This window comes from Magnolia sinica, chromosome 4 (assembly GCF_029962835.1).
Source record: "Magnolia sinica isolate HGM2019 chromosome 4, MsV1, whole genome shotgun sequence".
Lineage (NCBI taxonomy): Eukaryota > Viridiplantae > Streptophyta > Magnoliopsida > Magnoliales > Magnoliaceae > Magnolia > Magnolia sinica.
Genome location: NC_080576.1, coordinates 21089027 through 21111982, shown reverse-complemented (window position 1 = coordinate 21111982; position 22956 = coordinate 21089027). Strand labels below are relative to the sequence as shown.

Genomic DNA, 22956 nt, shown 5'->3' with positions numbered 1-22956 from the left:
CACGTAGGATGGTCCAACTGAATTCTGGAATACTTTTATTTTAGTAAATTCTTTCATTCTGATGAGACATATCATATGAATGGATTGGATGACATATAAACACCATGGTGATTTCTACTCAAAACTAATGGTTACAATTCCATATAGAAATTTTCCTGCGGTGTGGCCTTTATAAAATATTATATAATTAATTTTTGTTTCAATGGTTAAAATGATAAAATTGATCTGATGGACAGTGTGGATCTAATGGAAAAAAATTCCGCCACACGTGTCTCTAGGTTTACGAAATTAACCTTAGTTGGTACCTAGCACGGGTTCTCGTAGCACGGCACTTAAGAGATGCTATTCACGTGTCTGATAATTGACCTTTATAAAGTCTACAAAAGCAAAAGAAAAGAAAAAGAAGTTCTACGAGCGGTCACGAGCTACCCACCTTCAACGTTCAAGAGTCACCCAACCACTGTGATTCACGGCGTACGGTTCATCTAGATGCAAGGACCACGACGTGAACGACCTTGAACTTGAGCACGTGGGTCGCGTGCACATCTTTCCTTCACCTAATAGCCAACGCTGGATGGAAACGGACGAAAAACCTTTTAAAAATCCGTTCGGAGAGTGTTTAAGGTCCAACGAAATTAGGGTTTCTTTCCCCTCTCTCTTTCCATGGTCTTCCCGCGATAAAAACCCTAGATCTGTTCGAGGTTGAAATTTAGGATTTTTTGCCGATCGAGATCTGAAGCTGAATCAGAAGTTCAATCGATAGCGATTATTCAGAAATTGGCTGAAGATCTTCGAAGGGGGTGAAAAAAAAAATCAGTGTCTGGCGAAAGATTAGGCGATCCAAGGAGGGAGATCGAGGTGAAAAATTCCTATATTTTTATTTTAGATTTTTGAGCTTCGATTCGCAGAGTGCATTGCTGGTGAAAAGATCTATGAGGAAATTAGAAGAATTCAATCCGCAAAAGCAATGAAGAAAGGGAGTTGAAATTATTTTCATCTGAAGTGCGTTTTTTGTTTGCTCGTTATGCATATATGTATTGCCTGAAAGAGTGAAGTCAGGAAAAAATGGTTCTGAGTTCTTGAAATTGGTTGAATTTCTGTGATTTTCTAAAAAAATTGAATCCATGGGTATGGAAATTGGGGGGAATTTTTGGAGCAATGAAGATAAGGCAGCGGCGGAAGCCGTTCTTGGTAATGAAGCTTTCGCCTTTTTAACGTCGTCTATCAATTCCTCGCCCGAAGGCTTGGTCATGCCAGCTGGCGATGCTGGCGTGCAGCAGAAGCTATGCCAGCTTGTTGAGGGATGTGGGTCCTGGACGAGCTGGACATATGCTATCTTCTGGCAGGTCTCAAGGTCCAAATCCGGTGAACTGGCTCTGAGTTGGGGTGATGGCCATTGCATAGAGCCGAAGGAAGGAGAAGGCGGAGGCAAAGATGAAGGGCCTGGGAGTTTCGAATATCGGAGGCGGGCCAGAGATGGTGAGCAGGGAATGAGGAAGAGGGTTCTCCAGAAGCTACACTCATTCTTTGGAGGTTCGGATGAGGATAATTATGCCGTCCGGTTGGATTCTGTATCGGATGTGGAGATGTTTTATCTGACATCCATGTACTACTCCTTCACGTGCAGTGTTGGGGCAGGCCCGGCTCGGGCATTTTCTTCCGGTAAACCCATCTGGGTTTCAGACCCGGATAGCTGTTCAGACCATTATCATTCAAGGGCATTTCTTGCACGCTTGGCTGGACTCCGAACCTTGGCATGCGTTCCGATTGAGTCAGGGGTTCTGGAGCTTGGCTCGGTTAAATTGAGCCCTGAAGATCGGAGCATTCTGCAGACAATCAGAAATGTATTTATGGGTTCTCTTCCGCCTCAAGTAAATTGTGCTAAAATATTTGGACAGAATCTCAGCGTCAGTGGTGCAAAATCTCATCCTATTGTTGCAAATATCACTCCGAAGGTTGAAGATTCAGGTTTTTCTTCTGAAGTTTATAAAGTACCGGCACCAATTTCAAAACAGAATTCTGTGGCTACAAACAGGGAAACGGTGATGAATCGAATGCATGATAGGAATTTTTCTAATTTAGGTAGAACTAGAACCGAAGTGAACGAATTTAAATTGTTTCCGCAGCCAAACCAGATGAACTTTGCAGGTGTGAACCCTCAAGCAATGGTGGTAGGGGAATTAGAACATCCAAAGGATGAAGATGAGAGGAAACCAAGAAAGAGAGGGAGAAAGCCTGCTAGTGGGAGAGAAGAACCTTTGAATCACGTCGAAGCTGAGCGGCAGAGGCGGGAGAAGCTTAACCAGAGGTTTTACGCATTGAGATCCGTTGTCCCAAATATATCAAAAATGGACAAAGCCTCATTGCTTGGAGATGCCATCACGTATATTACGGATCTTCAGAAGAAGATTAGGGTCTTGGAAGCCGAGAGAGAGATTGCAGGTGTTCAGAAGGAAGTGTGTATCCCAGACATTGATGTCCAAACAACGGTTGAGGACGTGGTTGTTCGAGTGAGCTGCCCATTGGACGCTCACCCTGTTGCCAAAGTTATTAGAACATTCCAAGAAATGCAAATCAGTTATTATGATTCGAAGGTTTCCACAGAGAGTGGCTCGGTTCTTCATACGTTCTTGATCAGGCCTCAAGGGGGTGGGGGCGAGCTTTTGAAGGATAAGTTGATTGCTGCACTTTCTCAATGACCCAATCAAATATGAGCTTGTAAGTTTAGTTATGTGGATTCCCTATTTTTGTAGAATGTAGCCAAATACCTCATCCTTGAAATTACATGTTGCTACATATAATTTGTTACCCTTCTATGTATTGAATTGTAGCTGTGTTTTTGTTGATTGTAGCTACCTATCTCATCCTTGAAATCCGCATGTTTGTGACTACAAACAATTTTTTGTATGTATTGAAGTTTAGTGCTATGGGCTTTCTGCAATTTAATGGGCGCCATGTTACATATGAATGTTTTCTTCTCCTTCCCCTAATTAAATCACCCTTTTTTGAATGGTTGTGTTGGAGCTTACCTTTTTTTTTGGGGGGGGGGGGAAGAAAATCACAAATGCCTCAAGCGGCTAATACAAAGACTAAAATCTGAATAAAGAGGAAAGAGAACACTTATCAATCCCTTTAAACAAGAAACCCATCCCAAAACTAGCTAAACCCTATAAAGACTTCTTGCACCCAGTCATTGTGATTCCAAAAGCACCAATTATTTCTTTCCCCTAAAGAGCTAAATGATTGCCAATTTGGCTAGTCTCCACATCACCCTTCCCTTTTCCCAATTCTACCCCCGTGCCAAGCAAGAAACAAGTCGTCAATGGACCTTGACATTACCCATGACACCTCGAAGAAGGTGCAAAGTCTCTCCTACACTTCTCTAGCAAAATGGCAATGGATGAACAAATGATTTACTGACTCCCCACACTTCATGCACATTGCACAGATATTGAGGATAACCATCGACCTCTTTTGGAGATTGTCAATTGTATGTACCCTATTGCTACCCACTAACCAAGCAAAAGCCACGACCTTTGGGGGAGTACCATAGAAGCAAATGAAGGTGGTGTGACCATAACATGCTGCCACCGAGGACCCTTGATGCATCCTGTAGAATGATTGAATAGAGAACTGCCTCAACTTGACCTCTTTCCATCTCAACTCATCCCTCACAGCCAATGTTTTAAATAGTTCTAAAGCATGAAGTGTAAGCTACATGCTACTTCTAGATTTTTAATTAAGGTTGCACCAAATATCATGAAATTTCATGCTATTATGCACCAAAATTTATCGACTAATGGTGAAATTTCATCTATTTGATGCAGGCAAGCACAACCTCAAATAATAGAAAAATTGAACAAAGATTAACTATAAAAATAAAGAAAGAGCAAGAGAACTAATATATATATATATATATATATATAGAGAGAGAGAGAGAGAGAGAGAGAGAGAGAGAGAGAGAGTAGTGGTCTCCTGCGAACCATCCCGCAGGCTACTTGGTGCGGTCTAATTCCCAACGCAAATAGGAAATCGGATTGCGTTCTGAGTAAACTCTGTTGGGCCCCGTGTGAATGGATGTGGTCTATCCACATCGTCCATCTGTTTTTCAAGCGCATTTTAATGGTTGAGACAAAAATTGAATCATTTTCGATGCTCAAGTGGACCATAGAACAGGAAACATTAGGAATAATAATTTCCACCGTTGAAACCTTTTTAGGGTCTATAGTGATGTTTATTTGTCATCCGACCTGTTCGTGAGATCGCACAGATATGGATGAAAGGAAAACACAAATATCAGATTGATCTAAAACTTGTGGACCCCAAGAAAATTTTCAATGGTTGACATTCAATTCACACTGTTTCCTGTGGTGTGGCCCACTTGAGCTTTGGGGATGGAATATATAAATCACGGAGGGCCCCACAGAGTTTACTCAGTACGCAGTCTGCTTCCCCCAAGAGACCTGGGCGTGGATTGGCTATTTACAGGGTGAGTAGTGACGTCACTAAATTTTGTGGCCCCACCATGATATATGCTTTGTATCCACGCCGTCCATCCATCTGGAGAGATCATTTTAGGGTAATATCCAAATAATGAGTCACATCCAAAGCTCCAGTGGACCCCACCACAGAAAACAGTGGCGAGAGTGATGCCACCATTAAAAAATTCTAAAGGCCACAAAAGTTTATGATCAAGCTTATATTTGTATTTTCCCTTCTTTAATCTCTTTGTTAACTTTTGAACAGGTTGGATTTCGAAAAAACATCATGGTGGGCCTTAGAAAGGTTTCAACAGTGGGCATCAATCTTTCCGCTGTTTTCTATGGTCTGCCTCATTCTCTGGCTCATGGCTTAAAACAATATCTCCAAATGGATGGACGTTGTAGATACAACACATACATCATAGTAGGGTCCACAGAACTTGGTAGCTTGCGGTGGGAATTGGACCGCACCAACGTAGCCTGCGGGATGGCTCGCAGGAGACCATTACTCTCTCTCTCTCTCTCTCTCTCTCTATATATATATATATATATATATGCTTAGCTGCGCACCAGTTTGCACGGAAATCGTGCGAACTTTTTTGATAACTCATCATATGTGATGTGACTCCAAAATTTGAACGGTCCACGTGAAGTAGCACCTCATGAGCCCTCCTAGGCCCAATCTTTACTTTGATCCAACACTTTGGTGGGCCACGAAAAATGAAAACAGTTTCCTCCCTTGATTTGCATTTATCTTTGCTACGGCCCACCAGAATTTTAGATCAGGGTTAAAATTTGTCCCTTAGGGTTTCATGGGATTCCGCATCACACGGACCATTCGGATTAGACGCCCATGACACGTGTGCAAAGGTGTGCACGTGCGTAGGTGCACAGGTGAGTATGACTCTCTCTCTCTCTATGTGTGTGTGTGTGTGTGTGTGTGTGTGTATTGACGACAGGGCGTCCCCGTCCCTTTTTAAGGGGAGACTATTCCTTGCGGATGCACTCAATCACCCACCAACCACTTGTGTCGGGTAGTCCATGGGGAGGGAAATCGAACTCGGGTTTGTGGGAAGCAAACCCATGACCGAAGCCATTTGACCAAACTGTGGCGGGTGCAAGAGAAACTAATTTAATGCCGTTACTTCTAAAATTGCTGAACAAATTAACTAATTTTTATTGAAAAATAGAAAATGTAACAAATCATTGAAAAAAATTAATTGATTTTGTTTTAGTGAAAAATAACTTGTAGTGTACGTTACATAGCGTGTAGCGTGTAGTGTATGTAAATTAGGATGTAGCGTAGGCTACAATTGACTTGAGATGTTTTCATGAGCTACATATTGAAGCTACATGTTACATAGTGCAAGCTATTTAATTAGACATGGAGCGAACCTTCTCCAATTCATATGTCCTCCCAAAAATGTATTCTCTTCCCGTCCTGTAAAGAGAACCTGGCCCCCTCAGTTTTAAAGAAAACTATCTTTATGATGATGAAGCATTTCTGTCAGAGAAATGTTTGAACTTTGCAGTGAACTAACCTGATACTCTCAATTCAGTTGGTCAGCTGTGTAGTTGTACAGGAAGTGAGGTAAACCTGAGACTATTGCTCTATTGCCCTAACAAAGTCCTTGTATTCTGAGGTAGTCCTGCAATATAAGTGAGTGGAAAAAAATAAAAAAATATTCAAAGATTGCTTAAAGCAAGCTTGGTTATAATTAGATTAAGCCCATTAGAATATGCGGAGGGCAAAGCCAGTTGTTGCTGGACCATGATAGATGGTGATGATCACATGCGTGTCCCACCTCACATGAAGATTATGGTTTCTATTGTTTCATTCATTATTCCTTTTGTTTAGTCCTTAAGGTGATGTATTAGCAATTTGGCATAGAGTTTTAAGCATATGAGCTTTGGTTATGGACTAACTTAAGCACAATGGTAATTTTGTACTTTCACATATATTATGAAAGCCTTAATGATAATGAGAGGAGAGACTAGGGGTGTCACCACTCACCACCTTCTATGTCTGCTCTCTTCTCATGTTTCATCTTATATTCTCTCTCTTTCTTCTTCTCAATCTAACTCAAGAAACACTAACCATATAAAGAAACCTGGTTGTCGAATGATGATGTACAAAAAGCTATTCATGAGAAATGTTCGTATTTCAAATCTTGGCAAGGGACTAGAAATGATGAAGATTTTGAACAATATAGAAATGCCAAGAAGACCGTTAATAAAGTAGTGTGGCTAAACATAAGGCTTATGATAATCTTTACAATTGACCGGGGACTGAGAAAGATGTTTTTGAACTTTAAAAAATGAGGGAGAGGAAGGAAGGGTAGGGGCCTAGATCATGTTAAATGCATTAAGAGCAAAAATTAGAGGTTACTAGTAAAAGACAATGAGGTCAATGAAAGGTGGAAAGATATTTTCAAAACTTATTAAATGACAACCACTTTGAGAGCATATGAATAGAAACTATAAACTCAAATGACATTGGATCTCATAGATACTTTCATAGGATTAGGATATCCGAAGTGAAAGAGGCTTTGAGAAAGATGAAAACAGGAAAGGCCGTTGGACCAGATGGTATATCAATAGAGGTTTGGAAGTGTATGGGAGGTATTAGGTTATTTTGTTGGCAATGTTATTCAACAAGATTGTAAGATCGAATGGAATACCCGAAAATGGAGGAGAAATATTGTGGTACCTATTTATAAGGACAAAGGAGACGTACATGCTAGCTATTATGGGATCAAACTTACAAGCCATACTATGAAACTTTGGGAGAGTGATTGAGCAAAGACTAAGGCATGAGACGAATGTTTCAGAAATTCAGTTTGGTTTCATGCTTGGGAGGTTTACCACTAAAGCTATTTTCCTACTTAGACAAGTGATGGAGAAACATAGGGAGAGGAAGAAGGATCTCCACATGGTGTTTATTGACTTGGAAAAGTATACGATAGGGTCCCTAGAGAGTTATTCTGGTGGGTGTTGGAAAAGAAAGGAGTCTCAAGTGGATATATTGACATGATCAAGGATATATTGACTTGATTTCTAAGTTGCCTTCAACCCTTCCTTTTTGTCGCATTATTGGTCTTATGGTGCCCCGCCGAGGATCGCGGCTTTTGTTTGTCTTGTGGGGAGGAAGAGAGTGCTAACTGTTGATAACTTTCAAAGGCGATCCCTTGTTCTTCCCAACATCCGCTTGATGTATATGGGCAATGTGGAATTGGTTGATCATCTCTTCATCCATTGCTCCCTTGCACGTAAAGTTTGGGATCACTTCATTTCTCTTTTCCATGTCTGTTGGGTGATGCTGAATTTTGTTGACCCATCTTCTATGGGCTTGGCATGGAGCTGCAGCAGGTAAGTCTCGGATAGCCATACGGAGGCCTGTTGTGATGGGAATCTTCTGGTTTATCCGGACAATCAATATTTTCAAGATTAGGATCCCTCTGTTGAAGAGATTATTTGCTTGGTGAAATTTGCTATTTCGGAATGGGCCCCTTATGTTAAAGCAACTATGTTTGCTAATCTTTCTGCTTGATTTTTGTCTTAGTGTCGGGTTGTATTATTTACCTGTCCATCGGCAGGATTTCTTAATAATATTTCAATTATCTATAAAAAAAAAAAGTGGTAACAAATTTGAGGACCATTAGTGGAGAGGCGAGTTCTCAATTTCCGTAGACTTACACCAGGGGCTGGCGTTGAGCCATACATTTTTCGCATTGGTTATGGTTGAGTTAACAAGGCATTTGCAGGAAGGGATCCCACGGTGTATGTAGTTCTTAGATGACATATTTTTGATTGACAAGATGAGGGGGGCGTAAACACAAAGCTAGATTTATGGAGGGATGCTTTAGAATCCAAAGGATTAAAAATTAGCTGGACTAAAACAGAGTATATGGAGTGCAATTTTAGTATAGCAGGAGTGAAAACCAGGAGTTAATTAAGGTTGATGACCAAGAAGTTTCTCAAACTGACCACTTTCGATACCTTGGGTCAATAGTTCACAAGAGTAAAGAGATTGAGAAGGATGTTGCCCATAGAATTCAAGCTGGGTAGAAGGAATGGAGATGTGCCTCTAGAGATTTATGTGATTGCCGTGTACTGCTCAAAACTGAAAGGGAATTGTATCCTGATAGCTATAATACCAACCATGCTTTATGGGACAATGTTGGGCAATTAAAGAAAAACATGCTCATAGGATGAGTATAATATAAATGAGGATGTTGAGATGGATGAGTGGCAAGTCAAGGAAGGATAGAATTAGAAATGAATGCATTCGAGGGAACCTAGGAGTAGTATTGATAGGTAATAAGATGAGGGAAAGTTTGGTTATGTGCAACATAGACCAAGAGCCGTGCCTGTTAGGAGTGAGTTGGTACAAGTTGAAGGCTCCAAAAGGACATGGATGGGGGTTGTAAGAAAAGACTTGATGACCTATGGCCTAAACTAGAATGGCGGAATAGGATTCATGTAGCTGACAACAATTAATTGGGATAAGGCATAGATGATGAAGATGATTAGAATACGTGGACATTTCAGATTCTTGCGTATAGACAATTAGATGTTGAGAGTAAAAGGTGTAACATGCTGTATTCATGCCTTATCTTGGTACTAGGTAGTAGTCAGGATCCATCTTTGTATAGAAAACCCTAAAAACATGTAATTACAAGATAATCACATGACGGGGGAACCCTAGTCTCTGCACGGTATGGTTAAGGTGGAGCCTATTGTGGTTACCACATTTTAGTGCTCATTTGAATCACCATGGTGCCCCATAGTTTTTGTTTTCACCATCGGGTGTTGAAAAGACTACAGATCTTGCAGTCATATGTTAGGTTTTCCAGGTTCTGCATGTACATGGCATTGTTACACATTGCATGCACGTACATTCAAATATTTGTACATCCACACAAAAAAAAAAAAAAAGCAAAACAGAAAATAGAAAAAAGGACTTCAGTATGCCCCTTAGCATGGTCAATTGGTCATATTCTCCCAAGGTGTCAAATGCATTTGGGGTTGATGGGTATACAGAGCATCCATTAGCATGCTGCATGACTTGCCTCCACATATACATGCACGCATACAAATCTACACACGCAGTCAGTGTGTATTTTATGCACCCGCATGCTTTGCCATATCTCAGGTATTAAATTTTGCTATGCTGCTATACACTGGTAGAGTGCACAGTTTATTTACCTTCTCTACACCTGCCTGCCATCATACTTGTGGACTTAGCCATGTTTTGCTTTGTTTTTGTATCTTGAAATTTGAGTGTTGTTGTCAAACTACTACTCTGGAATGCCACTCCAGTATCCTGGCAATGGTTTACTGGTTTCCTGCATACAGCACACCTATATGTATGTATGTAAATACGTCCAAACAATTGGATACACATCTATTAAAAAAGGAAAAAGTATACAGGGACACTTGTATGTTGTGTATCTTGAATTTATGTTTATGTATGTGTATGGATGGATGTACAGTTGGACACATCTGTAAAAAAAAAGTATACATGGATACTTGTGTATGATGTTATATTTATGTTTATGTATGTATGCATGGACAACTGAACACACGTGTACCCAAAAGAAGAGAAAAGAAAAGAATCATACGTGGACAGTTGTGTATGGTGTATCCTGAATTTATGTTTTATGAATCTGTAACTGTATAGAGATACTGTAAGACGGACATGTTTGTGCATTATTGAAACTGATTATTTCATGCATATGTTTACATGCTGATTGTATCTAACCCCACGTGCATGAGGATGCCAGCATGCAATTTCTAATGCATACGGCAGTCTTGCCATACCATGAATTTGAATTTACTCAGTGTGTTGCATTGCATGCATCCTTGTTGCCTTTAGCAAGGAAATCCGAAATGCAAAAAGAACTAGAAGGACTAAGTTACCAAAGAGTTGCTGCCTGAGGTCCTCTTGCGTGGTGTCATTGTTGCAGATGAAAATGTACCTGCCCAAAAACCTCATTCCTCGGCAGCATCTCTGCTATAGGCAGTCTTATATGACTTCTCCGACTGCCGAATAATATGTTGCCTATTTGAAAACAGCTGATATATTCAAAGGATCGGAGATCTTGGGATTTCCTCTGACATGTCTAGTTTCGTGAAGAACATTTTCGAATCGTTCAGTATCGCATTGGAGGAAGAAGCTTTTCTATCATCGCCGTTTTGTAGGGCTTGTGTGATCTTAGAGGGTGCAATTCTCCATGTTTGGTCATCGGTGGGGCCCGTGGGCCATCCACATTCTGGCTTGAGCTGCCATAGCGGGCTTCCTGGCCTGCATTGTTTTTGATGTTCTGATTGCAAGAATGTCGTTGCAGCAGAAAGTGACAAAATACCTTGTAAGACTGGAATTACTTGAAAATTTTCACCTGTGAAGTAATCACATATTTTTCAAATCTGTATTGATAGGATGCTGGGCCAGAGTTCATACCTCAAAGATGGGTCTATACATGGTACTAGTGAGGCCCATGGTTCTGGGATCCAAACTGTTGATATGATGGGCATCAATGTGACCTGTTCTGTGCACCAGAAAATAAAAAGGTCCGTGCACGAATAATCCCCTAGATTGGAAGAACTTAGTTATATAATATTTGGCCTTTATCTATATAATGTTAATTGTCAACTATTGCTGTATTTTCTTTTTTTAAATGTACATTTGCTGGGCCACTTGTTAAAGGGTTGCTATGGGAGATTTTGGCGCATGGGTCATCCACAGTCGGACTCAAAACTTGTGCTAATGGGTTCATCTCTTTTCTCAATTCAGCAAAAGGGAGGTTTAGGTGACAGAGTCTACTCATTCGATGGGTGAACCATAACCACCCGTTTTGTGGGACTATCTATTTTCAACATCCATTTGGTGGTCAAACAAAGGTAAAGATTGGTCTCCATTTTCAACATCCATTTGGTGGTCAAACAAAGGTAAAGATTGGTCTCATGGTTGTGTAGTTTTTCTACCATTTGCAGTCCAATGGTATGGTCCACCTTGGCAACAAAAGACAACCTGGATTTGCGGGCAGTGCATTTGCTTCTAAAACGGCAATAGAAGGTAGAGGCATTGTTTGGTATCAGAATGCAGAGTTTCTTGAGTTGGTTGAAACATTGGAACTATTGACTTGTTAGAAGTTCCATTCGAGGCCTTGTTTGGTAACTGAATCCAGAGTTTCTGGAATTTGTAGAAACATTGGCACCATATGACTTCTTGGAAGTTCCAGTCCAGCGCTGAAGCAGTTTTTTTTTTTGGGTGTGACTGAACCATGATTAAATGAGTCAGCTACTTGGATCAACCTGTTTGTCGGCGAGAGTGAATCCGCCCGACACGAGTGGATGTAGGGAGAAGAGACTTGGAACCCATGGTCTTAACCGAAGAAATGGCCCTTGGTAGAGAATGGAATGGTGGAAACCCCAAATGATTCCATCCTCTCCATGTCTTACAAACCACTCTCTCTCGAGGTGCCATCTTCACTGGCTTTTACTAAATCCAAATGGAAGTTGATCCTCTTTGCCTGTACATTGCTTGCCACACATGTGGCATACGTGTACAAGATCCAGACTGTACATTTAGCTGGTACACTAGTGAGTGGATCAGAGGCAAAGAAGTAATGGTGGTAGAATCGTAACTTTTAATTGGTGCTGTCGCAACCAACACAAGAAGACATTGTACGCTGTTGATGGGTTAAACGTTCATCGATGAGATGGCTAGGATTGTCCTATCAACTCAGATTTTGGCTGGTGGCTATAATGGAAAGTGGATCCAATCAGATGGAACGGTTCAGATTTCGTCCAGGTATACCACGTGTCTGAGAAACAATTGAGGACTTTTGTTGATTGACTGCACCAGCCGCCTTCTTCCTCAGATCTGTCGTTGTTGTTCATGACCATCTGATCAATGCAGACCATCATAATGCTGTTGAATTATCTGCTGGAGATCCTGCTCTTGAACACAATCCTTTGATTCTGGGCCATTGCCACTGGGATCTGTTGCTTGTCTGGCCCACCTACTCATTTCCGCCGCTGCTTCTGACCCCACCTTGATCGCTGGCCCCATCCATCTGCAACGTGTATGCTGGTTCCGGAGAAGACGTTGCTGATGAAGAAAACGTTGTTTCTTTCCTGCTGCTGACGTGCATCCATCAGATCTCTATTATATTTTTTCTGAGACCCTCCTTTGATCGTTCTCATCGTGATTTTCTGTGGCCCACCTGCATCAAATCCGTGCGCATCTGATGACATATATTCAAACCAGGTGGCCCATCGCTGTAACCCCATTCCACGTTGTAGGGTCATCTGCTCTTTGAACGTTGTCAGAACGTCTGTAAATCTGTGTGGTCCACTTCATCAGTTGAAGGCTCTTGATCGCTCATCAGATCGGGCCCCTTGATCGCTAGTGGGCCAGCCGTCATCCTGTGATTTTCTATTCCGTTTGAGTACTGTTAACAATTGGTCATCTACCCATCAGCCTTTTTTTGTTGTTGCTCCTGTGGCCCACCTCCCATTAGAGACGTATATTCATCAGGTGACGATCTTGCTGGTTTTTATTCCATCACTGATCTTGCATGCTGAATCGTCCAAAAGGGAGGCCCACCTGTCGCTGTTCAAAATTCCACCGATCGTAGGATTCTTGTTTAAATCTGGACCTTGAATTATTACTCATTAGACCTGGAATTGGTGTGGGCCCGATCTTGTTTGTCGGATCAATTGATCTTCAAAGAAGTGGGTTCTTCAAAGCAATGACAGTCTACTTCACGGTGCTACAACACATCCCAAATTGCTATTTATAAAAGTCTTGTTAAATCTGGGACAACATTGCAATGATCCATCTAAATGATGCACCACAGTGGACAGTGGATACACGTGCACTGTTACTTCGGGACACCAATGCAATGATCCAACCATATATATGACGCACCACACCGTGCATGGAGGATGAATATGCACGCACAACGGGGAAAAAACCAAAAATAAAAGCTCGCAGACAACTCTTTGATCATTCAACTGTTAACCTTTGAACATAGACCAATCTCCTTTAACCATTATTTTGGTGGGCCATTGATAGGATTAAAAAAATTTTCAAAGACTTACTCGGCTATCATCCAGTGACAATTGGGGCCTTCATATAAAAGGTAAACAGTATGGATCATTGGAAACTAACTCGAATATGGTGCCCAGAGTCACCAACTTAAGAAATATCAGTATGTTGCCGTGTTACAGCATAAACCGGTTAATGTGTCCGTGTCACTGACTCACCTACCTGATTTACCTGACAAAGGGGCTGGTCTGATTTTAGTATTGGACAATGAACTGGCCAAAGCTTGGATTGCTGGGCTTGTTCAGTGCAGACCTTTCACGGTCACAGTAGGGCCACTGTGATGGAAGGATCAGGGTTACTAGAAGGTCGACCCAGACCTAAGCCCAATGAAGTCCAAACTATACTAATCATGCCACGATCCATATCAATCCATATTATCATCCTGGTCTGTTTCCATCAGTTTTCTCAGTCGGTACAAAGCAAAGACCAAATATAACACGAGATCATCTCTAGCCAGAGATGAATATCCCAAGAGGGTGCAATTCTCCTCATTATAATGAGGGAAAGCATTCAAGTCCGAGTTGAAACATTTCAAATCACGATAGTGGTGCAAGTCCCCATTACCAGATGTTTGTTCAAACAGAACTACCCACCAAGTGTTAAAAAGAAAAGAAAAGAAAAAGAAAAGAAAAGAAGCAAATCCCAAGTAATAGCAGGTAGGATGGTAACAATTAACAGAGACTGGAAAAAAGGAGCTGCATTTACAGAATCATACCTAATAATCAAAACCCCATAATAGGAACTGTTTTTCTTTTGTACTCTGATTTGTGTGCCTGATTTTCAGCCCCATTCTCTCACGGGGGCATCGATGATAATTGTAAAAAAGAATCTAAGAAAAAGATGAACAAAAACCCAGTACCCAGCACATGATTTAAGTGACTCTTTTCTTTTCTTGGCTCAGTCATCTATGGCAGGATTTTCGTTCCCCACTGGCATAAGGGCACATGTAAATCACATAGCAAAGATCTAAACATGGAGGAACAAGACCTCTTTATATGTGAGAAGCTCTAATGGGCATCTTTCTCAATCAAGATGGAGGCTGCTTCTCCCCATGCCGTGTGGTTCACAAAGACGGTCAAATGGTAGAAAACATACAGGTACCGAGAGTCTGCGAAGAAATCACTCGTACCGCACTGAATTATACTTTTCAGCAAGCGGAGCAGATTTCATTATGTTGTTCATCAGCATCTTGAACTTTAGACTGCAGTCACCTCCACTGTAGAGAAGGAAAAGAGCAGTAAAAAGGAGTTATTTTGAAAAACAAGCAGAAAAAATTATACAATTTCTTCTTTACCTATACTTCAATTCAACTTGCATTACACTTATTCTAATATATTTCCTCCTCTGTACTTGCGTGCAATCATAATCAATTAAAATCTATCAAGATTCATTTCTTTTTTTCATCTTCTCTTTTCCTCATTTGTATGTTGTGTAGTGTAATTTCAAGGAAGCACATATTTTGCAGCTTAAATAAGCTCTAATATTTATGAGCAAAAGGGATGCAAATATCCTGATTCACAGTGCTGGCCTGTTGACATTGTAGGCGACAATGTTGATGGGGCATTATCTCCACGCAAGATGACTGGAGTACGGTCACAATAGGCTGAGTGGCCTAAAAATAGATGATTAACTCAGTCTGCCCAGCCTATGAACATGGTCGCCACCAGAATGATTGCAGTGCAAGCTTGCAGCGAGTACATTTGCACCGGCAGTTCTTAGACTATGAAGTGTTCATCATTATAGCATTTCCCCCACGAGATAAATAGGTGCACCTCATTCACATATAGGGCCGGGCCGTTGGGCGGGGTCTATTCAAAATTCTAATTTTGGTAAGACCCAAGCCCGGTCCATTGACACCCCTATTCACATCTTATCACAGTGCGACCCAGGTACAATTAAGAAAAAAAAGGATTGCAATCAAGAAAATCGGATTTCCGAGGTGAAAAAACAGAAGAACATGGAGATATCTGAATTTATTCATTTTTACCCATTAAAATTGTTATGTACGGGTAAAAAATATATATGTTGATGAGCAAAGCCGCTTTGCAGAATGATTGGATTTTTTGTAATATTGGGATATAAAAAATAAAAAATTAAAAAATTAAAAAATAAAAATTATAATATAGATATGCCATGAGTGACCCCTTGGGTATTTCTATTTAGTAACTAAGCATTATTATTTTAAAAAATATTATGCATAATTTTTAAATTTTTTTTGGAGTTCTTATGGTGTTAATCACGTGTCCGCAGGGCCCGTTTGGATACCACCAAATAAGTTACTTTTTCTACTTACAACAGTAGATAAGTAACTTATTTGAGATAAGTCTGGTTTATGATCAATTATAAGTAACTTTTTAAATTAAAGTTAGTTAATCACTTCAGCTTAATAAGTAGAAACCAAGATAAGTTACCTGAGACACAAGGAGCATATCTCAAGTAACTTAAGATCCATACGCCCCCTAAACATCTCTCAAAATTTAACTGAAAAATTCCACTAACTTCCTAGAGCTTCCCCTGGAGCTTCCCCAAAGTTTCTCTCACACTCTGAAACTCTGGGATATCTGCGACATTTCCCATTCTGGAAGGTGGGATATCATGTGAAATAATGATATTTAAAACCCCATGACAACATCTTAAAGTCTGTCGTTCAAAGAAGCAAAACCTTAAGCGATTTAGGGAGGCAATCGCCCGGAGAGCACTCCGGATCATATCTTCATTACGGTCCACCTCCTGTTTCACAGCATCTTGCTTAGGCCTGTGATTAATAGTCTTTTCAAGAGGATCAATCAATGAGTCCAAAACTGCATAGCAAAAAGAGGATGGTTCATGAAAAATAAATCTGTATTAATCTTGCATCTGCAGCAACATAAAAGGAAAAACAACATAATAATGATCCATTGAGGAATTTGCAAACCTGCAAGGACAGCAGCAGGACACTTGTCTGCAAGTTTCGATAGGATAAGATGGCAAGGCATCTTAACATCATAATGATCTGGAATGAGCACATCAAAATTATAACGGAGAAGTTAGATTAGATGATAATTAAAATCAGGCCAATAGACTATTATTAAAAGCACACACCATTAATAATGATACTCAATAAGTTAATAATTCAGCCCAATTGGTGGGGAAGATGGCCAAGCCAGATAAAAACCAGGTGACCAAGACATGGTCCCGAGGTTTCCTCGGGTTGATATGCCATGTAAAAGTAAACACTTTCTAAGAAAAATATGAAATGGCATTGTCACTGAGTTACAGACAGTTGAAATTCCTAATGGACAAAACCTCTATTTGACAGCGAACCTAGTAACCACCCAAGTTTCTCATCTTTTTCTGCGAAGTCCATTTCAGGAAAAAAAGAAAAAGAAAAAAGGAAGACTACAAAGGCCGAAAATTTTGTTGTGCCTCCATGTATCCTCTTTTTACATCATAATTTTCTATATTCACTATTGGAAGAGACTGAGCTTTGATGATGATGACTATTTAAAGAGACCAAAAATTCAACGCCTTAAACAATTACAGCAGCATAGTTGAGTACTCACCATCCAAACCGGATTTAAGGTACGGAACAATGAAAGATGAGGGGTTCACTTGATCAAGGCAGCTATCCAGCAACGTGTCAACACATTCAAAAGCAGCTTTCCTAAGTTCAAGACCATCGTCTACAATGTGCTTAAAAGGACCAAGATCGACTGTCCTGATCAATTCTTGCTGCATCATAAACAGTAAATTACCAAAAGGTGACCATCATAATTCTAAATTGTTCAGTAAAAGAACTGTAGGGGGGAAGATGGAAGAGTCAATGAAAAGGCAACTAAGCCAGGCTTCTGGGTCAGCCCATACCTGGCTGCCCAATTTTAGCAAGAATCAAGCTTGTGACGGGCATAGACATCTAAAGCAATGTTGTCGAATCGCATATGCGATTGCACAATCACATATTTTTTTAAAAATAATAATAATAAAAAAATAAAATTGAAAAAAAATATAAGAAATTAAGGAGAACTTTTCCAAGTTAATAGATAACTAATTTTACATATTTAAAATACATTTGAAAGAGATAAAATCAATTAAACAATGAATTAAACATCAAGTCATCCACATTTAACAATATAGTTAACAAGAAGTAACAACAAAATCAACAAGCTATTTATTTATTATGTTAGAAAATCAACAAGCTATCTTCCTTGAAACTTACAAGTGCTTGAATCTTGATCTTTCAACTTCCAAGAGAGAGGGAATGTAAGAGAGAGAGAGAGATTAAGATCACTTGGAAGTAGGAAATACAAGAGAGGGAGATTAAGACTACTTGTAATTAAGAAATGTAAGAGAAAAATAGAGTAAGAGTTTGGAGTGAGAATATTGCAAATGGCGGAAATTTGGAAGCCTTTTTATAGACAATGTTATTTTTTTTTTTTGCAAAAAAATAAAAATTCAATGTGCCATTGCCAATATGCGATCACATATGCTGTATGCGATCGCATACATCGCATATTTTCGCATATGCAACATATGCGATCGCATATGTGCCAGATCGCATATGTGATCTACATATGGATATGCGCATATGCGATCGCACATGACAACAATTCTAAAGCTCAAGCCTGGTTCAGTTCATACTCTATAGGAACATAAGCTAGCAAAAGCAATGAAAGCACCTCATCTCAATATATGTTGCAGCTCATTTTCTTGTAGTATAGACAGGAAAAGGAAATCTCCTGTTTACCAATAATCAGAATACCATAAAGCAAATGCCATTTTCTGGCATTTCTGATGGCTATGAAAAAAAAATGCCAGTTTCTTCCAATAAATGGCTTCTAGAATAAGGATAGATAAAATAAGTACACTAATTAGTATTAAACATTAATACACTACTATGGGCCCACTGGGCCGTACCTATAAGCCCAGGCCCCACTGATAGCTTCAGCGAGCTTCAAAAGTTGGGCCTCAACCTAGGGCAGTGTACCATCAAGTGATGTGGTAGCTTAACACGGGCTGGGAGATACTGAACCATAAACAGATCAGCCCATTGATAACATAACTGGTCCTCTAAAAATTCAAATGCAAAGCAGCTCTTACCTTAACAACAGTCTGGTCATATAGAAGTGGCAATAATTCAGGAAGAAGCCCCTTAATAAGGTTTGGCTTATTGTGAGCTGCTGTACTCAAAGCTAAGACAGCTGCGCGTCTAACATGCTGAACAAAATCAATACACGAGTAAACCAAATGCTAGCTACAAAACATATTTCCATTGGACGATCACAAAATGATGGAGAAGTTACCCGGTCCTTGTCTCTAATCAACATCAGGAATGAAGAGATCTCAGGATATATGATATCATCAATTTTTTCTGGCCGCTCAACAATTGAATATTTTACAGCAATGACGACCGTGGCTCTTGTGAAAGCCGTCGGGCTGCTAATTCGCACCTAGAAAACAAGGGAAATAAAAGAAAGTTGACATCACAACAGAAAAATTAGCATTTTTCCAAAGCTACAACAATCAACAACTCAATATTGTCCAATTAATGCAACAGATATAACCTGGAAAAGTTAGTAAAGAATGCCGAAAGTCAAATGACTAGTAGAATACATAATACTGAGAGTAGGTTGGTATTTTTTGCCACTGCATTTGTCAAGGAGTTGTGCTTACACTCTGTAGGTAGCTCACTCGATATCTACCTCATGATTTACCAACTGCAAAGTTCAAGAAGACACTCGTTGATGTCGGACAAGCATGAGATGTCAAAAGCCAAGCAAAACAACAAGCACAAAAAGGCCGAGAAAACTACCACATTTCATGTTAGAACTTTGTGAATAGTACCAAGTAATACAAAAGGAAAGAAAATACAAAGGATAAACTAAGGTTCCTTTTCTTTCTTTTGCTTTTTTCTTTTTTCTTTTTTCTTTTTCTCCCTGAAACGTGATGATTTTCTTAAAGGGAGAAAGGCCAAAAACACCCTCACGCAAATTACAAGGCAACCCAAGATAAAGACGAAAGGGAGCACTCAATGAGAGCCTTAATATTTGAGGCCCAATCCATTTCATCCAACTTTGCTCTCCCAAAGACCTCCAGAACCTGCCCACTCCGATTACGGAAGCCCTAACTGACCCTTTCACCCCATAAGGCCCAAATTCCAGCCAATAAGGTCGGTCTCCAAAGCATCCTCCTCTTTCCGATCTCACCTCCGTGCCCAGTAAGAAAGAGGCCTCGTGGAACCCGACATCACCCATGACACTCCGAACACCACCAAGAACCTCTCCCAAAACTCTCTAGCAAAGGGATAGTGAATAAAGGTATGATCAATTGACTCACTCTGCATACACATTATACAGACATTAGTGATCACAATCCTCCTTTTTCGAAGATTTATCAATTGTAAGAACCTTATTTCTACCAACCAATCGTGCCAAAGCAACGATTTTAGGGAAAGCCCCATAGTGCCGAACAAAGAAGTGTGCCGCCTCTTGAAGATATCTTCTTCTTCTTCTTCTTTTTCTTTTTTTGAGAATAACAACAACTTTATTAGAAAGCATGAGAAAGCGAGAAAAGAATACAACCCAAAACAGAATAAAAGACTCCAAAAGAGGGCATAGCGGAGGCGGCCTTTACATAAACAAGCCCAACCCGACACAATGCCTTTGATTTTTCTAATAACCTCCTCAACTCCCTCGCTTTCATTACTAAACATCGGCCACTTCTAGCTCCCCAAATAACCCAAAAAACTGTCATAATAGTCAAATCTCCAAATAGCTTTCCTAGATTTGCCAACTCCTCCGTGCCAAGTCCAAAGCAGGTCCTCCATAGTCTTTGACATCACCCAATCAATGTGGAGCAAGCAAGGGAAAGAGTCCATACTTTGCTAAAGAACGGACAATGCATGAAAGGTGATCTATCATCTCCTCATTCCCCATACACATTAAACAAATGTTAGGAAGCACTAATGCTCTTCTTTGAAGGTTATCAACCATAAGAATTCTCTTCTGTCCTCTGAGCCAAATGAAGGCCGCAACACAAGGGCCTCCATAAAACCACTAATGAAACGAATGGGGTGAACTCAATGGCCGAGGTAGCTCAGAGACCAAGCTGAACAATAATCTAACAAAAAACTTTTCGAATCGGTATCTCAACCAAGAAATCAAATCTACTTCTTGAACTGTAGGCTTTACATTCTTGAGTCTCCAATAACTTGGCGATCTCAACGATCCTGTCTTCTAACAAGTTCCTACTTCCTACGATAAGGGGTAGACTCACATGAGTTTCAATACGAGGTCATGGATTTGAGTACCTATGGTAGTGAAATTCCATTGTGTGGTGTGAGTGCGTTGGTGTGTGGAAAAAAAAAAAAAAAAGTTCTTATGATAAGGAGGACACCAAACCACTGTACCCTCAAAAATAGAAAAACACCATGCCATAGAAACAAATTAATTGGCAGCAAGGAGGGCAATTCTTGGGAAGAGCTCTTGAAGCACACGGTTGCTGCACCAAACATCCATCCAGAAACGAATGTGTTGCACAAAAGTAATGCCCTTGCAAACCAAATGCTTAGTAGACGCATCGCTTTTTGGATGCCAGAAGCTCTATAAAGAGGAGCTCTTCACGAACCAACCACCCTCCTTCCTACGTGCTGTACTTAGAAGCTATCAACTCCCACTAGAGATTACTCCCTTATTTACCAAATCTCCAAATTCACTTCCCTAGCAGAATTGTATTCATATCGCCCAAAACTTTAAGACTGGCTCCCCTGTCCTTTATCGACTTATAAACCTCTTCCCATTTAAGGAGATGAAACTTCCTATCGTGGTAAGCACCCTTCCAAAGAAAATCTCTTCTCGACTTTTCTAGTCTAACCAACATCGATTTAGAACATTTGAACAAGTAAATAAAATAAATTGGCATATTGGAGCAAACTGCCTTGATAAAAGTTAGACGACCTTCCAAGGATAGATACAAATACTTCAAGAAGTCAATTTCTTCTTGATCCTCTCGATTACCCTATCCCAAAGATGCTTGGCCGGCTTTCTAATGCATATAGGCAACCCTAGGTATGATGAAAGAAAGGATCGGACTTGTAGCTGAAAATATTCACAAAGCAGTTAAGCTCATCACCCACGAACATCTTTGACTTAGCCAACCCGAAACAGCTTCAAGACACGTCGTACGCATCTCTTGAAGATATCCCAAAGAGAATAATGTAGAAGGAATCGACCGAGAACCGACCAAACTTCTCTTTATTCCACCCCAACACATCCTTAACACTCAGAGAAAGATTAACATCTCGAAGCCGCTCCAACAGGTTAATGAACTCAACCACTTACCCTTTCAACAAATTCCTCCAATATGAAGGAGACCAGACCACCTCATTACCAAAATTGGAAAGTATCTAGTAATGAGATGCTCCCTTCCAAGGCTAAACAAGTTAACCGCGAAAAATCATCATAGAACGTCCTTTCACCTGTCCAAACATCCTCCCAAAACCGAATCCTCTTGCCATCAACTACCGAGAATCTAATTCCCCCATTGAACCAATTTCCCAACCTAATTATTGTCTTTTACAATGTTGAGGCCCCTTTAAAGAGAATCTTTTGTCCACTACCCTCCTTTACGCCATACTTTCATACAATCACCTCTCACCATAAACAACCATCTTTTTTACCATATCTCCAAAACCATTTAGGTAGAAGCACTGAATTCCTAGTCTCCAACTTCCTTATACCCGTACCCTCTCCTTATACCCATACCCTCTTCCTCATACGTGTTAGACACCACATCCCAATTCAGCAATACGAAACTTGCACTTCTCTTCTGCTCCCTACCTTAAGAAATCAAGCCTAGCTTCTTTAACTTATCCAACACATCCTTCAGGCATTTAAATAAAAACATGAAGCAATAAATTCAATAATGTTGCCTCGATTAGTGTCAATCTTCCTTCCAATGAAAGATCTTTACTCTATTGAATTTTATGACTTCTAGGGAGATTCAACAGAATTTAGACGTTATATATCTAGCCAGCCATGCTTCGCATAACCTATGAGGATTGGCAAGCAAAAATAAAAAGATCATAGCCTTATTCACATAGTAAAATTAATGACTCTAAAGAAGAAATGCAAAAGGAATAAAAATTAAAATGTGAGTACATGCTGTAGATATATTGAAAATGTATGGAGTGAAATGTGAGAAGGAAAATCAGAGACTAGACACCATTTTTGTTACAACTCATTTTTCTTATTTTCAATGGTGGATAACCATCCCACTGTTTCCTATAATGTGACCCACTTGACTTTTGGATTAGCCTCATTTTTGGGCTGATGCCCTAATATGATCAAGACAAAATTGTTGAACAGGGTGGATTTGCCATGG

General features: G+C 40.1%; 2 protein-coding genes across 7 annotated transcripts in view; one reads left to right on the top strand and one right to left on the bottom strand.

Moving 5' to 3' along the window:
- The first annotated feature begins 406 nt into the window (after nucleotides 1-406).
- Nucleotides 407-11716, top strand: LOC131242726 (transcription factor MTB3-like). Of its 5 annotated transcripts, XR_009169706.1 has the most exons (5): nucleotides 407-2718; nucleotides 10451-10852; nucleotides 10923-11058; nucleotides 11284-11384; nucleotides 11433-11716. XR_009169706.1 is itself a non-coding variant. In XM_058241556.1 (2 exons), exon 1 carries the CDS (start codon nucleotides 1125-1127, stop codon nucleotides 2697-2699), a length of 1575 nt encoding a protein of 524 aa, XP_058097539.1. In that variant the 5' UTR covers nucleotides 407-1124; the 3' UTR covers nucleotides 2700-2718; nucleotides 10923-11224. The 5 variants fall into 5 exon arrangements, 1 of the variants encoding a protein (XP_058097539.1); XR_009169708.1 differs by lacking the exons at nucleotides 10451-10852; nucleotides 10923-11058 and having other exon boundaries at nucleotides 11278-11384; nucleotides 11433-11706; XR_009169705.1 differs by lacking the exons at nucleotides 11284-11384; nucleotides 11433-11716 and having other exon boundaries at nucleotides 10923-11224.
- Nucleotides 11717-14281: 2565 nt separating this feature from the next.
- Nucleotides 14282-22956, bottom strand: part of LOC131242725 (cullin-associated NEDD8-dissociated protein 1) — a 62798-nt gene continuing 54123 nt past the window's right edge. The window contains exons 24-29 of one of the 2 annotated variants that reach the window (XM_058241554.1): nucleotides 18879-19025; nucleotides 18676-18792; nucleotides 17142-17310; nucleotides 16514-16591; nucleotides 16262-16400; nucleotides 14282-14815 (exon numbers count right to left, since the gene is read on the bottom strand). In XM_058241554.1, the coding sequence (XP_058097537.1) occupies nucleotides 14719-14815; nucleotides 16262-16400; nucleotides 16514-16591; nucleotides 17142-17310; nucleotides 18676-18792; nucleotides 18879-19025 (747 nt within the window). In that variant the 3' untranslated portion in view covers nucleotides 14282-14718. Of the gene's footprint in view, nucleotides 14816-16261; nucleotides 16401-16513; nucleotides 16592-17141; nucleotides 17311-18675; nucleotides 18793-18878; nucleotides 19026-19248; nucleotides 19293-22956 lie in introns of those variants that run through there. The other variant, XM_058241555.1, reaches the window with a different exon arrangement.

What these genes read in the sequence shown, in the direction of transcription:
- LOC131242726 (XM_058241556.1), top strand. Translation starts at nt 1,125, where the DNA reads ATGGGTATGGAAATTGGGGGGAATTTTTGGAGCAATGAAGATAAGGCA.